Genomic DNA, 16,349 nt, shown 5'->3' on the forward strand with positions numbered 1-16,349 from the left:
TCCCCATCTTTAAACTGAGGAAGAAATGTACTGACCTTTTGTGCTTCTGGGGTCCAGTTACTCCCTTCCTCATTACCTCCATGACTCTGGTGAAGAGTCAGCATCTCCTTCTCATGCTGCCTCTGCCTCTCTTGTTCATCAGCTTGCAGACATAACAGTTTTTCATTCTCCTCAGCCTGCAAATTTTGCAGTCTCACATTTGCTTCCAATTCCACATGCCTGGCCTCCAACTGAAGTCCCTTTAGCTCCACCTGGATTTTTAAGTCCACTGCAGAAAGGTTGAGCTGTCAATTCTCGGAGGGAATTATATCACCACTGCCAGTCTGATTCTCCTCCTGGTTGCTGTTTTCTGATGCAGCTGTAACCAAGGCTGCAATCTGGTCTGCCTTAGTCAGGTTTCCATGCACCAGTCCCCTATCCTGGCACATCTCCACCAGCTGGCTCCTTGTTAGCTTTCCAAACTCCTCTGCTGACATGCTGCCTGCTCACCCTGACTAACTAAGCTAACAAAAGAAATAAAACAATTGTGATCTGAACTCTGAGTATTCACTGTGTGGCTGTTTTAGAGTACAAAAACACCTTCAAAGCTCACTGTACACAAGCTACAGTATTCACTCAACCCACACCACTGCAAGCCATTTAGTATTTGCCAACTAATTAATATGTGATGTGGATATCCCACTGCTGCCAAACACAAATGTGAGGATATCCTACCACTGCCATCAATTAATATGTGACGCCCGTGCTGTGGCCCAGCAATCAAGGATCCTCAATCCTCACCACTAACACCAGAGAGGGTGTCTCATATACAAGGAAAGGATAACAAATACACACAGTAAAGTGCAATTTCCCTTAAGAGCACACAGAGATCACAGTCAGTCCGGGACTGGTCGCTCTCTTGCTCCCCAGGTCCCCAATAAGACTCCCCACTGACACAACTATAGGGTCCAGATCTCAGCCTAGTTGGGTAAGCTAAAATCACCAGCACCCTCTCTGTTCAACCAGTACTTCGTGTCCCTCCCCAAGTAGCTGACACACACACACTTTGAGATAAGAGTTTCCACAACCACAAAGACACTTCCGGGAAAGGCTGGCACAGGTTCTCCAGCTATGCCCCTTTTACCCAGACTATATGGTAGTACCACTTGCCACCACCCAGCTAATAATTATCAGCTACTCAAAGGCCCTTAAACGGGTGTCCAATTATTACTGTGCAATATTATTATCTAATTGATAGTTGTGACTAAACAGTCAAAGTTTATTAGAGTGACTTGGTACAGTAATCACTATAAATATGCAATGTACACTAGAGCTTAAATTATCTCTACACAAACTAGCCACAGTTAAAAGGTTTTAAAATATGTAATAATAAATAATTAAAACCACAAGACAATACTTTCTACTACACACTAGTGCTAGTCAAGAATTCAGAGATCACACAGAAATACTTAAAATAATTCAGTAGTACTGTTCTGACATCACAGAAAAGCACTTAGTCTAATCTTTCTAGTCCTAGCTATCTCTAAAAGAAAACACAAGTCTAAGATAACTTACATAAGACAACAGGCAGTGATGTGAGTTGGATGATCAAGACAAAAATGCTTAATGACTTCTGATTCTCTCTGCTTAAATTGCTATTGCAGTTCTGATAAACATTACATCATTGTTTTACACTTTCCTGTTGTTCTCAGGCTACACATTAAGTGCATTTACATTCTTAACATCTCCCTTTTGCTGTCTTGCAGCTGGTCATGAAACAGAGCAATAAAAATACATTTGCAATTTTAAATCTGGCAATTTAACTCTTGGTTAAAACAATAGAAATAATTTCTTCATCTAGACTTTTCGGCACCACTGTCTACTTCAAAGAGTCACCACGTGCTTTACTTTGGTCAATAGAGTGCACTGTTGTTACATTTATTTCCAGTTCCGCATGTAACAGTATTTCTTTACATTTAAGACAACAAGCCTGTAGTTTACATTCATATTTACAAATGACAGAATTATCTGCACAATTCTATCTAGCAAGGCTGGCAGCCTTCACCCTTCTCTACCATTCTTCACATAGATCAAAGACAAATAATTACTGTATGTAATATGTACAGCGTATTTAACGAGAACATGCGAACATTCAATACACCACATCCTGAAAACTAATTGAAACAGTGATGGTAAAAAATGCACACTGAACAGTCCATAAACCTTTAAAGTCTGCTTAGGGACACAAAACAAGAAATTAGACACTGAAATACTTTAGTTGATATACATTGTTTTAGTCTATAATTAATATCCCTTGCATCCCTCATCCTGCATATACAGCTCTGTTTTGATGCCTATAATTAATTTCCCTTAGATTCCTTCGCTTGAATATAGAGCACTGTAATTTAGACCTATCATTGCTTTACTTCATACCTAAGTGCCATAACGATCAAGAAAAGATGCGTCAGTACACTGACCACTCCTTAACAAAGGTAGAATTCAAACAGTACGCCAGTTAATTACACTGAGTAAACAAAGAATGTGATCATTTTACATTTTCAACCTTTCTTTTCATCACATCTGGAAAAAAATAGATGAGCTATAATAGCAGATGCAGGAAGTCTAATAAGGATGGGTGACAGACAACATAAAATATGGAAATGGATGCAATGTGTAGATGCTAGCTACAGAAGAAACTAATTTTTTACAGACAGCTCACTGTAATGATCAGACATACAGTATATGAAACCTTCTGAATTCCAAAACTGGATGTTTCTTACCTCAGAGAATCTCTGCACATCCTGAGTTAGAGTGCCCACCCGCTTCCAATGAAAGTGCTTGAGAAATTTTACTACTGCAGGGTTTACTGCATTATCTGAGGGTACAGTCCGGAAGAAATTTGGATATTTTTTCCTGTCTGTAAGAACTGGTGTTGTGGCTGCGAAAGAAAGCTGCAAATCAAAGGTATATATGTTAGTGTTGCCTGCTTTCTGTGAAGTTTGAAATGAAGATAATAATACCTAAAAATATTAGATCAATTACGAATATTTATCTATTACTATAATAAATTAAAGATCAATGGCAATCATGGACTTTTAATACCTAAATGTGCATTATTGATCCTTTCAACATACCATATAGATTCAAAGTATTTTACAAGCATTGTTACTAAACAAATAGTTCTGGTGACAGCAAAAAGGTATTATGGCCCAGAGAATGGACACACTTCCACTTTATTGTAACATTCCCAGCTATCAGCAAGCCGATTCAGGAAGCAACAATGGTGCTGAGAATGGTGTCTTACAAAATAAAGACAAAAAGGGTTATACAAAGTAAGTCTCACCACTTTAATATCTGTGGAACTTGTATTGCCTTTATCATGTTTATAAGGTATTTCTACTGGGCATACTTCCCCATATTAGAACAAAATAGTATATATGGAAAAGAAGAGATCATTATAAAACTGAGTCTTCGCAGAAAAAATATGCAACAAACTTGTACAAAAAAGGAAGTCAGCAAAAACATTTACAAGAGTCTGAAATAACCATTTACATCAACAAATGCTGTAGCGAGCAAATCAGTTTCCTGTAGAAGACACCTTGCTTCACCTTTTAGGCTTGCACTCTTTTGGCTGCAAATAATACACCACTGATTTACTTTATACATATAAATGAAAAACTGTGTAATATGTCCTTTTTAACCTGCATTAATTATATGTTTGCATTTTATCTTTCCTGTTCATGTTTTTTACTTGGTCTTCTTTCAGTACTGGTATAGTACATTTCTCTGACTTACCTTTTCTTGTAAAACCTTTACTACTCTTCCATATTCTCAGATGGAGAACCATGAAAACAGCTTCTCATTAGGAAACCCCAAGTGTTGTCTGGTTACTGTGTTAGGACATCATAGGCATCACAATTGTTTAAAAAATACAGCAATTTTGCAGGTCACAACATTACTCTGGACTGCCATGGGGGTAAAGTCGGCCTTGCAAGTGGCTCAAGATAATGGACCCCACTCTCCAATAGTTACTAAAGCATGTTTCTACTGCACATGCAGTTCAGGCATAAGAATGCTATAAGAAATACACTATTATTTCCACCCGTCCAGGTTGTAAATGTGTGATTGTTCATGTGTGTGTGTGTGTGTGTGTGTGTGTGTGTGTGTGTGTGTGTGCGCGCATGTGTGTGTGTGTGCATGTGTGTGTGTGTGTGAGTATTAGCCCATCCTTTACCATCGTAACTAAATTTTAAACTGAGAAGCATAATGTTTGCTTCAACAATGCTGGACAGATTTTTTTGACCAAAGAAGATACTATTTCCGGCTGCACTAATTACTGAAACACATAATTCATTTCTTTTGCTACACTTTGGAACATTCTGGTGCCAAAGAAATTTATCTCCTGTCACATAATATTCACACAAAATAGAGTATATAATGGGAATGTGCCATGAAATCTGCATTCTAACAAAGTAGAAGGTAAAGTCTGTAAGCATAAAGTAACAAAACATAGTACTTCTTTTTCTTTGGTCTAACAAAAAAGTACAAATATAAATGCATTGCATTGTATTTCACATCACAAACCAGCATACTGAAGTTATGCAACTACTTGACAATATTGTGAAAGTAATGTAAATTTGTGTGCAAATTATAAATGATGGTGTACCTTGTGCATCATCATTGTCAATAACATCCCTACCCCAAAAGTGCCTTCACCTAAATTTAGACTTGGCTGCACACTTTAGTAATTGATAAAACCCCTATGGTGGGGGTTAACAAGGAATATCAGGACACTCAGGGCCATATAACATGCACAACAAAAGACACAGGACCACTTAGTTGGCAACAGTCCAACGTGTGTGTGTGTGTGTGTGTGTGTGTGTGTGTGTGTGTGTATATATATATATATATATATATATATATATATATGTATATAGAGCTATATATATATATATATATATATATATATATATATATATATATATATATACATACACATATGTATATATGTATATGGTTTGCCTTCATAATGTTGATGGCCACAATGGTGAACATGCACAATGCTGAACCACTTCATAAAATCCGTACCGCCAAAACCTCAGGAAGCTGACAAAACATTGAAAGTCGAAATTTCTGACCTCACCACACCTACAAGCAAGTGCTAACATAGGTTCATAGGTTCATAGGTAGGTACTAGGCTATTGGCCCTGGGGCCTATACAAGCCCAGCCAAAAAGGTACCCTGGCTTTTGCCACCTAAGAAAATTATTTTCCTGTACCACTGTTGAGCAGAGCCACAGAGGTGATCCCCGGGGTGAATTTCCTATTTCACATCCAATCATCAAGATTTTTCTTGAAGAGTGCTAATGAGGAGCTTTGTTTGATATAGATAGGTAGTTTATTCCAGAGTATGGGAAGTCTCTGGGACAGGAATCTATCCCTCCGGCATGTTCTTTTTATTGTGGTGACAAGGTTTAGGTCCCTAGAGCGTGTAGCTCGGAGGGATTGGAATTTCTTTAAGTGGAGCATGTCCAACAGCTCTGAGTTTGACATAGCTTTGTATGTTAGGCAGAGATCACCTCTGAGTAGGCGATATGTGCCGGAGTAAAGCTGGAGTTTTTTGAGATGGGGTCAACATGGGTCAAAAGGTTTGAAATATGTTTGAGGTTTTGTGACGGTGCAGTTCGGAGTTCGCAGAAATGGGTTCGCCATTGTGGCCATTGACATTATGGAGGTAAACCTATACACATATATATATATATATATATATATATATATATATATATATATATATACACACACACACACACATATGTATGTGTGTATATATATATATATATATATATATATATATATATATATATATATATACTGTTTACTGGGGTAGTGCACTGATCTGTATTGACCTGTTTTAGCCTCAGCCCGTTTCTCAATAATGAACTTGGCAATGGAAGCTACTGCACTTACAAAACTGTAAGTGCACCCTGGGATTTAAGTTCTTCACAAAACATTTACTTTTATGTTCTTCATCTTTACAATGGCAGTGTACAGCATGAAAACATTTATACACAGCTGGTGGCACATAATAATTAGATGGGTACATATGACAACTTCTTGATTTGATTGCATGTGTGTATTGGGGGTTTACAGATTTCACTAGAGAACAGGAATACAACATTTAAATGTACATGAGTGTAGATGAGACTATGGAGCTGTTCAAATATCCAAGCATAGTCAATAAATAAGGTCAGAGCTGCAGCTAGGTGAGTCACAAGCTGTTAGGGCGCCCAATAAGCAATGCTAATAGGCAGGAATTGCAATACTGCAGTGTATTGCCAGCATTCATTTAGTATCAGCATGCTGATATTCATTCATTTAAATGCCATGGCTGTTTTAAGGAATTTATATCACTCATCTGTAAATCTATAAGTGCACCACAGTAAGTATTGCTACAGTTATACCTTTTACCCCTTAAGTTTCCATTGAAAGAATTTTTTAATGCTTTTCAACTTTGTTTTCAGGCAGATGCCAGGCTAGGGGACTGCCCAGAGTGCCAGTTTACCTAGTTACTGCTCTGAATTACACTGTTAGGATAGTCCTACTCTGTTTTTGGTCATTTTACATGAGAATTACCACCAGACCTAGCTAAAGGAGATACAGCTTACGGCCTCATGGTCCAAAAGGCCCTCTCAAAATTTCTTATTTTTTTCCACTTGCTACAGTTTTATGATAATTTCACATATGAAAGTCTCTGCATATTAATTTACTCTAAATAAATGTCTTTCTACTGAATAACAAAAGGCATATTTTAAAGATTAATTGTATTAACACATTTCTCCACTTCTGTATAACCTTATTTTCTCCTATTACTAGCCAAACAGGGCCCCTACAGCTTCCCTCACTTTAGTGCTGGATGTTGGTTAGTAAGCAGTTAGTTCTTCAGTCTTACTTATCTAAAGCTGCTTTATTATGTACCAAATAAATGGATTTTCACAAACTCTGATTATATCCTTTGTTTTTGGATAATCATTTCCTGTGAATTATTCAGTTACTGTTCTTTTATTAATTGCTTCACTCTTACATTATTCTTTTTTTAATGAGAAACATCTCTACTGAATTATCACTTATGACATAGGCTATCATACATTTATATAAATGAAAACAAATCATATTGACATATATTCACTTGCAAACATTATATATCATATATAATCTTCTATACAGTAAAAGGAAACCATATATTACATAGATCATTCAATTCCTGCCTTCCTTTAAACCTCATTCCTCCTCCAAAACATTATTCTGCATGCATTGGTCCCACAATTTCCTTTTTTCAATGTAATTTGTTCCTAGCCTTTTCCTAAAGATTCAACTTTCAGTTGTTTTATCTCCATTACTATAGTCACTACTTCTAGTACAGCTGGTTTAGACTTCAATTTCCATTTTCAGGTAACTGCATTTTTGGCACCCACCAGAACTAAACTCAATTAAGGTCTTAATATGTCTAGACAGTTTCAATTCTGTATCACAGCTCAAAAAATCATTTCCTTCATTACACCAATTTGTTCACTCAGTATTTCTGACAGAGTGGTCTACAAGGAATGTTTAAAATCTGCCAACTCATTACACTCCCAGAACTATGTTCCCAGTAACCTCTTTCTTCTCCAACACACCTCCAACACTTACAATCTATCTCAAGAAATATTCTTTGGAGTCTGCTTGAGGTATAAAAATACCAATGCATATACTTCCAAAGATTCTAAAATCTTCTACACTTTGTTGAATATTTGCAAGACATACATATATCATCCCATTGTTTCTCCGGATTGTGTGACTAGTCTTGCTTCCCAGTAGTTTCTAACCTCCTCTGATTGATTTCTAAAGTTATCATGTAATATTGTATTAATAATCCCCTTTTACAGCAATAGCTTCTGTTCTAGATTTTACTAAAAACTCTACAAGTGCTTGACTTTCACTTAGTGTCCCCTTATTCCTTTCTTTTTGTCTACACACCTATATCAATACTTGGTAGGGAAGGCAATCTCTAGCCTGCAGTCCAAATGTATTCTTGACCTCCTATAATTCTATTACCCTTTTCCTCTCTATTTGCCACAGTAACTTGGTTCCTTTGCAAGTTTTCTCCAGTAAATTTCACTCCCCTTGCCTATTCTCTGTACCCCTAATTGCAGGCATCCCTATCAGTAGAATCTACTTTCTCCATTCCCATGTTAGCTTATTTCTTAGAATATTTTCTGTTACTTTATAAATATAATATTCTGCATGGTTGTGGTTATTACCCTCAGGAATCTGCATCCAAAATCCCAGTGTCTTCTTATTTCTTGAGCTTCCATCTTGTTTTGTCATCACTGTGGTGTCCCCATGCTGGGCCAGTAATCAAGGACTCTGAATCCTCACCACTGACACTGGAGAGGGATGTGCACTTGGAATACAAATGGATATACTCAGTATTTCCAGGTGCGGACCTCTCTGCATCAAGAACAATCTCCCTTAAGAGGAAACAGAGACACACTCAGCCCGGGGTCTAGGTGCCTCTATCTGTCTCTGCCCAGGCCACCAGTAAGGCTCCCCACTGACTAGCACTGTGAAATCAGTGCTTCATTTCCCTGTCCAAATAGCTGACACACACACTCTTTGAGATTTAATTTTCACACACACATGCACACCTGGGAAAGGCTGGCACAGACTACCCGCTGTACGAACTTTGCCCAGACTATAAGGTAGATTCACTGCCACCAGTCAGTTACTATAAGACTCATAAACGGATATCAAATTATGCTTAGTAAAGTTAATATTAATACAAATGGTAACACTGACCAAACAGCAAGGCTTTCAGGAGTGGCCAGAGTTATCACCAAATAAATATGTGCAAATACTCTCAAAGCTTAAATATTTCCTGAAAAAGACCAGCCACAATGAAAATTTTAAATATATTTAATAATAAATAATAAAAGAACAAGAAAATATAATATATATATATATATATATATATATATATATATATATATATATATATATATATATATATATATATTTACAGTAAACCACAGAGCCCCAAAAACAGGAAATATTGAAAAATAACATTGATGGACAGACTCATACAAATAAAGAAAAATAATCTCTAAACTAAGCTTCACTAAATTCCTAACCGAATCTTGGAAAATTACTGTCGACTAATAACATACCTGATGGTGCAAGGCACAATGAAATACATGAGCAGTCTTTCTAGTCAGGTTTCCCAAAACAAAATATTCAATACTCAGAGAACTCTCTGTAAAATATAATATACGCGATGGTTTGCAGAATTACCTCATCTGGTCACCTGATTCTAGTTTCTCACAGTATCCCCCTTTGAAACTAAGACATGAATTTAGCATAGACAGCTACAATACCCATCTAAATGTTTATGTCAGTGGCTGGAGTTGCCCCTCTTTTTATTGAGCTAATGAACAAAGGATCCTTCCAGACCCAATGTCTCCGGTCCTATTCAGCACTGTGAGGTACCATTTTAATAGTTTAGCAGCTCATTTACATGTCCTTTATTTTTCTTAAAGTAAGGTAGCTGGTTAACCTCTTCTGTTCCAGTATCCTCTATTAAAACATATACATTTAATTCAGTCAAAACAATGCATGTACATTTCTTCTCATTCCAGCTGGGTACACTGTTGATACATTTTAACACAAGCAAACCTCACAAATACATTTTCAGCCCGAGCATCTATACAAATTAGTTTGCTAAACAAATGACATATAATTATTTACAAAACCCTGGCTGTGTTGCCACAAGTCATACATCCACTGTCCTACTTCTCCTGGCATGGCTGGCAGTACCTCCTATAATCACAGTCACCACTACCCACTTTGAGTTTAGCTTTCCAGTTTGACTGTGTATAGGAGCCTTAACTGTGTTTTTCTGAAATACCTATTCAAATCAAATAATCCCAGACCATCTTTTTATAGTGAAAGGATCAACTAATCACACTTGACTCTTGCCTTCTGTCCCTCCCAGATAAAATCCTTCAACTCTCTATTAATTGCTATCCAAACTTGGTTGAGAAAATATGCCTGACCTGTGTATATGTAAAACTGAAGGGACTAAAACATTTTTACTGCTTGTATCTTGCTATCCATATCCATAAAGGGAGATCTTCCAGCTTCTCAGTGTTTGTATTATCGTTTGTTTAGTCTCTTTCAACGTATCCTTAGCTGTCATAACAGAATCCTTTTTAACCGATACTCTTAAGTAACTCTTTTTATCATGTGTCCATAAATATGGGTATTGTTATGTGGTTTTATTATAACCCCAAAAGACTTGAAACTGTCTCAGAATGCTCCGCAATACACAGAAATGTACTTTTCTGGTTTTGTCAGGTACAAAATAATATTTGTATATAAAGCCAACTTTTCATGATTATCATACTGATTATATCCTGGAATCTCTGAGTCCCTTATTTTCTTTGCAAGGGATTCTAAATATAAAGCAAATAACAAAAAGGTAAGAGCAGACGTCTACCTGATTCCTCAGTTCAAAGAGAACTTATCATAGAGGAAGCCACCCACTTTAATTTTCACCTCCAGTCCCTCATATATCCTCTTAATTAAGCTTATTATTTATCAGGAAATGCAAATGCTTACATTGCTGTACTCACAAAATCCCAGATTACTCTGTCAATTGCTTTTTCTGCATTACAACCCACCAATATCAGTGGTATTTTCTAACATTTTGCTTCCCTCTGGATCATCATTGTTCTATTAATGTTGTCAAATGTTTGCCTTCCCCCCACAAAACCACATTAATCCATATCTATTAATACTGGCATAAACCTTGATATTCTTTTAACCATTACAGACATAAAGACTTCATAATCTTGGTTTAGAATTGAAACGGGCCTGTATGAAGCTGGGTCTGATGGGTTTTTACCATCTTTAGGTATTGCAACCACCACAGCTTTCTTCCAGGATGTTGGTGCTTTTCCTTCTTTTAAAATACTGTTAAATAAAACCTTTATGTTGCCTTTTGCCCAGAGCATGACAAAAACATGTCCTTTGGCCAGGGCCTTTCATTCATTTACTAAAATGAAAAAAAAAACATACTTTTAATCACTTCAAAAAGCACTAGAATGCCAGGTTATCTTTGTGTAGCTGATTTTTTTGGGATTTGCTTTTATTTGTGAGGCTGAACAGACATTTTATCACCCTATTTTGTTTCAGTTATCTGAGTTGTATCCATGAGCATTTTTGCATTAACTGAGAGGCAACAACCATTTTCCTTATTGTCCCGCTCTGAAAAAAAATGAGAATGTTCACAAATCTTTTATCCTGCTTGATACTATCACACAGTACGAATATCTATAAACAATATTTAGAGCTGCTGTCCCCATGTACTGCTGCTTCCTGCACTAGAATGCAAGTGAGCAATGTACTAACATCATACTCAGCCTTATATGTGATTTAAAATGCAATATAGCTCTGGGGCACAGCAATAAAAGTAATATATACAGTGATATCTTGGGATCCAGCTGTTTCTTGGGCCTCTTTTTCTATTTCACAGACAGCCCAGGCCTCAGCCTGTATGACTCTATAGCATGTAGGTGGTTGTGGTGGGGGAGGCAGTGCACCTATGGATACCTCTGTTAAATGAACCTCCAGCTTGTCATATTTATATATGCTTTTCCATGGAAGTTTGCATGCTTATGTCTCTTTAACCTACAATTATACTCCATAACATCTTGTTGTAAATTGTTGTGTTGCACTATAACTTAAGGCTTCACATCCCAGATAAATTTACTATGGCACCAAATTCTCTATACTACACTATACTATACTATAATATACCAAGGGAAGAGATGTTGACACAATACGAAGCACATTGGCAGTAAGGCAGCATGGCAATATATCTCACTATATTCTAAGTCTAATAATTGGAGGGGATGATGCTGGACAAAGGACACTTACATTATTGCACTGAAGGACAGAAAGTGGCAGATGAGTGTCCAACAATAAAGAAATGTCTACAATGCAAATATCAGCACATCAGTAAATTAAAATAATAAAAATAAATAATCACTAGTAATTATAAGCACTAACTCTGAGATTACACAACACTAGTATATTGGGATAAGGCATATTCCCTCAACCCTGAGAACTGTTCAATCTTACCCATCTATTAGCAAACTCTATTGGCTAAACAGATGTCAACCAAAGCTAGAATCGATCATATTTGTTTTTTATATATATGTGTATATATATATATATATATATATATATATATATATATATATATATATATATATATTTATTTGACATTTGTTTACTGGAAATGTCTGACTGGGTGTGAGCCTGTTTTCAGCAGAGGCCCAGGGAGAAAAGCTCCATAGTGCACATAAAGAGAATTAAATTGAACAATGGTTACAAATATTAAGAAAATAAAGTAGTACAATATGTGAAATATAAAATAAGCAAAATATAAAGGCAAGCAATAAAGTTGACCTTACATTATATACAAGGTAGGAAGAGCATTCCTAATGTGCATGTCGTAAAAGTCATATACGTTTTTTGGGCAGGAGAATTAGATAATAAATTTCAGTCAAATTCTGGGACAGAGAAAGGTTAGTTTAAAAATAGTAAGAAAGGACATTAGAATGTTAAGCAATTAAAGTGAGGTGAGGCTAGAAAGTAGGTGAAGTAGAAAGAGAAGTTGGATATATGAAGAGAAAGTCTATTAATAGTGGGGAAGAAGGGAACAGAAGAGTATTAAGATGGCAATAAAAACTGCCGTTTCTCTCATTTGTTCATTTATATATAAACACACACACACACACACACACACACACACACACACACACTTATATATGATTGTTTCACCATTAAGAGAACAGTCAATTCAGCAAATACAAAAAGCCATCTTTTTAGTTCAATTCTAAAATGACTGAAGAACAACAAAATAAAAAAATAAATAAATACTGTTTTTTGCAGGGGGCAGGCCCCCCTTTACACCACACATTCCTGCAAATTATACATGTGACATCCCCACTCTTGGCCAGTAATCAAGGAGTCTGAATCCTCAACATTGGCACTGGAGAGGGATCTTCACTTGGAACAAAAATGGATACACCCAGTATTTCCAGATGCAGCTCTCTGCATCAAGTACAATTCCCCTTAAGACGACACAGGGAGCACACTAGGTCCAGGGTCTGTATTTCTCTATCTATCTCCCTCCAGGTCCCCAGTAAGACTCCCCACTGGCACCACTATAGAGTTGATACTTCAGCGGAGTGTCCAAGCCAAGTTTTCCAGCACCATCCCTGTGAAACCAGTACTTTGTGTCCCTGCTCCAAATATCTGATACACACACACAACTGGAAAAGGCTGGCAGAGATTTACTAGCTATGCCCCCTTCTGTCCAGACTATAAGTTAGTTACACCACCACCAGACACTCAAAAACCAGCTACTCCAAGCTTTTACAAGGGTACCCAATTATATTGAGTGAAATTGATATTAACACAAATGGTAGTTTGACCAACAATGCTTTCACCAAATATATACAGGTACTCTCAGGGATTAAAATATTCTCTAAAAGACCAGCCACTATGAAAAGTTTAAATATATTTCATAATAAATAAGAAAATAGCATGGAAATACTAAATATCTAATTACAGTAAACACCAGAGTTTCAGTCACAGGAAATATTAAAATAACATAGATGAATAGATTCACCCAGATACAGAAAAACAGTGCTTAACTAATATCACTATATTTTCCTGACTGAACTACAGAATTGCTGTTCTCTGATCACTTACTAGAGCAAGGCAAGATGAAGTAGGTGAGGGGTCCTTTTTGTCAGGTTCCAAAAACAGACTGCCACAAGACTTCAGTCTGACCTACTATTCAAATATCATTTTTAGTGATTATGTACAGAATGACATCACATAGATCTGGTCATAAGATTTCTAGTTCCCATGCTACCTCACCCCCCACTTGGCAAGAAGCTGTCAAGATTTACCACGTGTGTCAATAATACACACACACACACACACACACACACACACACACACACACACACACACACACAGAACCTTGCTAAGATCTGCTGCAGCTCTTGAAGTTATAAAACAATTTCAAACCTCCACTCTTCCAGAGTAGCAATTAGTTCACCCCAAAGACAATGCAGAAAGCTTCCTAGTACAGACTTTTGTCTCTGGCTGCACTGAGAACTGTAAGATACAGTGTTTGTGGTCTAAGACAGGTATTTTAATTTTAAACTATTTTCAAAGCTAGATGGATTGAGATTAACCTCTTTTCTCCCAGTACCCTCTGTTTAAACATATACATTTAAACAGTTAAAATAATACATGCATATTTTTTTCTGTCCAGCAGGGCACACTGTTCATTTTTAACACAAGCAGCTTTACAAATACACTTTTCAACACAAACATCTGTACAAATCAGTTTGACATATAAATGACATATAATTCTTTACAAAATTCTAGCTAGCTGTGCTGGCATATGTTACACATCCACTGCCCTACTTTGCCTGGCATAGCTGGCAATACCTCACATCGTCACAATACATACCAACTACACCATCTGCTAGCAGAGTAAGTTTAAATGTAACTTTATGTAATAATTTCACAAGAAAACAGTAAAGTCATTACAAGCTCTTTGTAGAAACTTCTAAAATAATGTGCCATGCATGTTATCAGTAAGAAATGTACAGTAAGGTACTGCTGGATCCTAATGAACTTAACTAATAATGCAAATTCAGTTCTCTTTAAGATGTTCTTGGGATTGCTGATATAGAGAAATATAATGATAATATACAAAAAATTAAAACATAGTATATTATGTAGGACATGGTCTGAACCCTGCAGGGTGTAAAGCTAGTTTTCAAATAAGCACGAGTCTGCAGGGGAAAAAGGTATTGTATTTGTATGAAGTAGTACTTAGGGAAGCAGAACATTATTTTTTAATGAGGAGGTGAGAAAGAATAGATCCTGACCTTAGATCCCAGAGCTATGATGTGAATTGTACAGCTATAGGTATAGCTGTGTTAAAGAGGACAGAATTGGAGAGTCAATCTAATTACTAAGACAAAAACAATTAACACTGTTTGGTCAAATTTTAATCTTTGGTAAAATAGGGAGGAAGGGATTTTTTGAATAATGTATTCTGCCTCGAGGGGCCCAACCTAGGAGTTTCTTATACAAAGATAAGCTGGTACTTGAAGTAAAGCTTCCTCCATATAGAGGTCAGACACCTGCCACTTATGTTTTACTATGAAAACTTCAGTGGTCATTTCTAGTGAAAGAAAAAACATGAGTCTGAAATGATTGAGCTCTGCTTCTATGAAATATAGTTTTCCATATAATAATTTCATGTGCAATACAAGTGATAGGAAAAATGTAAGATGTTCTTGTTTTTCTGTATGAATTCTCTCCATTCATAGCTTCCAAAATTTGCTTTGCTGCAAATATTATAAAGTGAATGATTTGGTAGAGCATCTGAACTATAAACATGAAGCCCAAAGTGGGAGTCCACTCCAATCATTATTAAATTTATGAGATAAAACATAAACACCAAATGATTTTCATATGAGATCTATCCATCATCTCATTCATAGTCATTATATTATAAACTAAACACTATCTAATTCATAGTACCTCATTCATAGCTGTAAAAATATAACATCTTTGGTCCTCATTCATAGTCAGTAAACTATAGCATCACAGCACCTCATTCATAGTCAGTATACTATAGCTTCACAGATCCTCATTCATAGTCAGTATACTATGGCTTCATAGCTCCTCATTCATAGTCAGTATACTATAGCTTCATAGTACCTCATTCATAGTCAGTATACTATAGCTTCATAGCTCCTCATTCATAGTCAGTATACTATAGCACCTCATTCATAGTCAGTATACTATAGCTTCATAGCTCCTCATTCATAGTCAGTATACTATAGCACCTCATTCATAGTCAGTATACTATAATTTCATAGCACCTCTTTCATAGTCTGTATACAGTCAATATAATACATCTTAACATCTTAGCACCTCATTTGTAGTGAGTATACATTATCATTATTTTATAACACCTCATTCATAACCAGTATATTATAACATTTTAGCAATTACTTCATAGTCTATATACTATAATTTCATATCACCTAAGAGCAACAATTATTTGCAAAGAAACTGTTTATGTCAGTCTACCATTCTGGATGAGGATTACATATTAATTCTAAAGCACTCTGTTTTCCAGCAATGTCATTGCTTATCTCATAAATATGTATGTTGTTTTTTTATAATTTGGAGTTAGCATATTTGATACTGACACACAAAAAAAACATA

General features: G+C 36.2%; 1 protein-coding gene across 2 annotated transcripts in view; it reads right to left on the reverse strand.

Annotated features, from left to right (window-relative positions):
- Window positions 1-16,349, reverse strand: part of GABBR2 (gamma-aminobutyric acid type B receptor subunit 2) — a 3,943,409-nt gene that overhangs the window by 2,355,236 nt on the left and 1,571,824 nt on the right. For both annotated transcript variants that reach the window (XM_044064587.1, XM_044064586.1), the window contains exon 3: window positions 2,760-2,930. In XM_044064587.1, coding sequence (XP_043920522.1) covers window positions 2,760-2,930 — 171 coding nt within the window. The remainder of the gene's footprint in view (window positions 1-2,759; window positions 2,931-16,349) is intronic.

The sequence above is a fragment of the Protopterus annectens genome, chromosome 3.part0 (genome assembly GCF_019279795.1).
Source record: "Protopterus annectens isolate FY-2018-M chromosome 3.part0, PAN1.0, whole genome shotgun sequence".
NCBI lineage: Eukaryota > Metazoa > Chordata > Ceratodontiformes > Protopteridae > Protopterus > Protopterus annectens.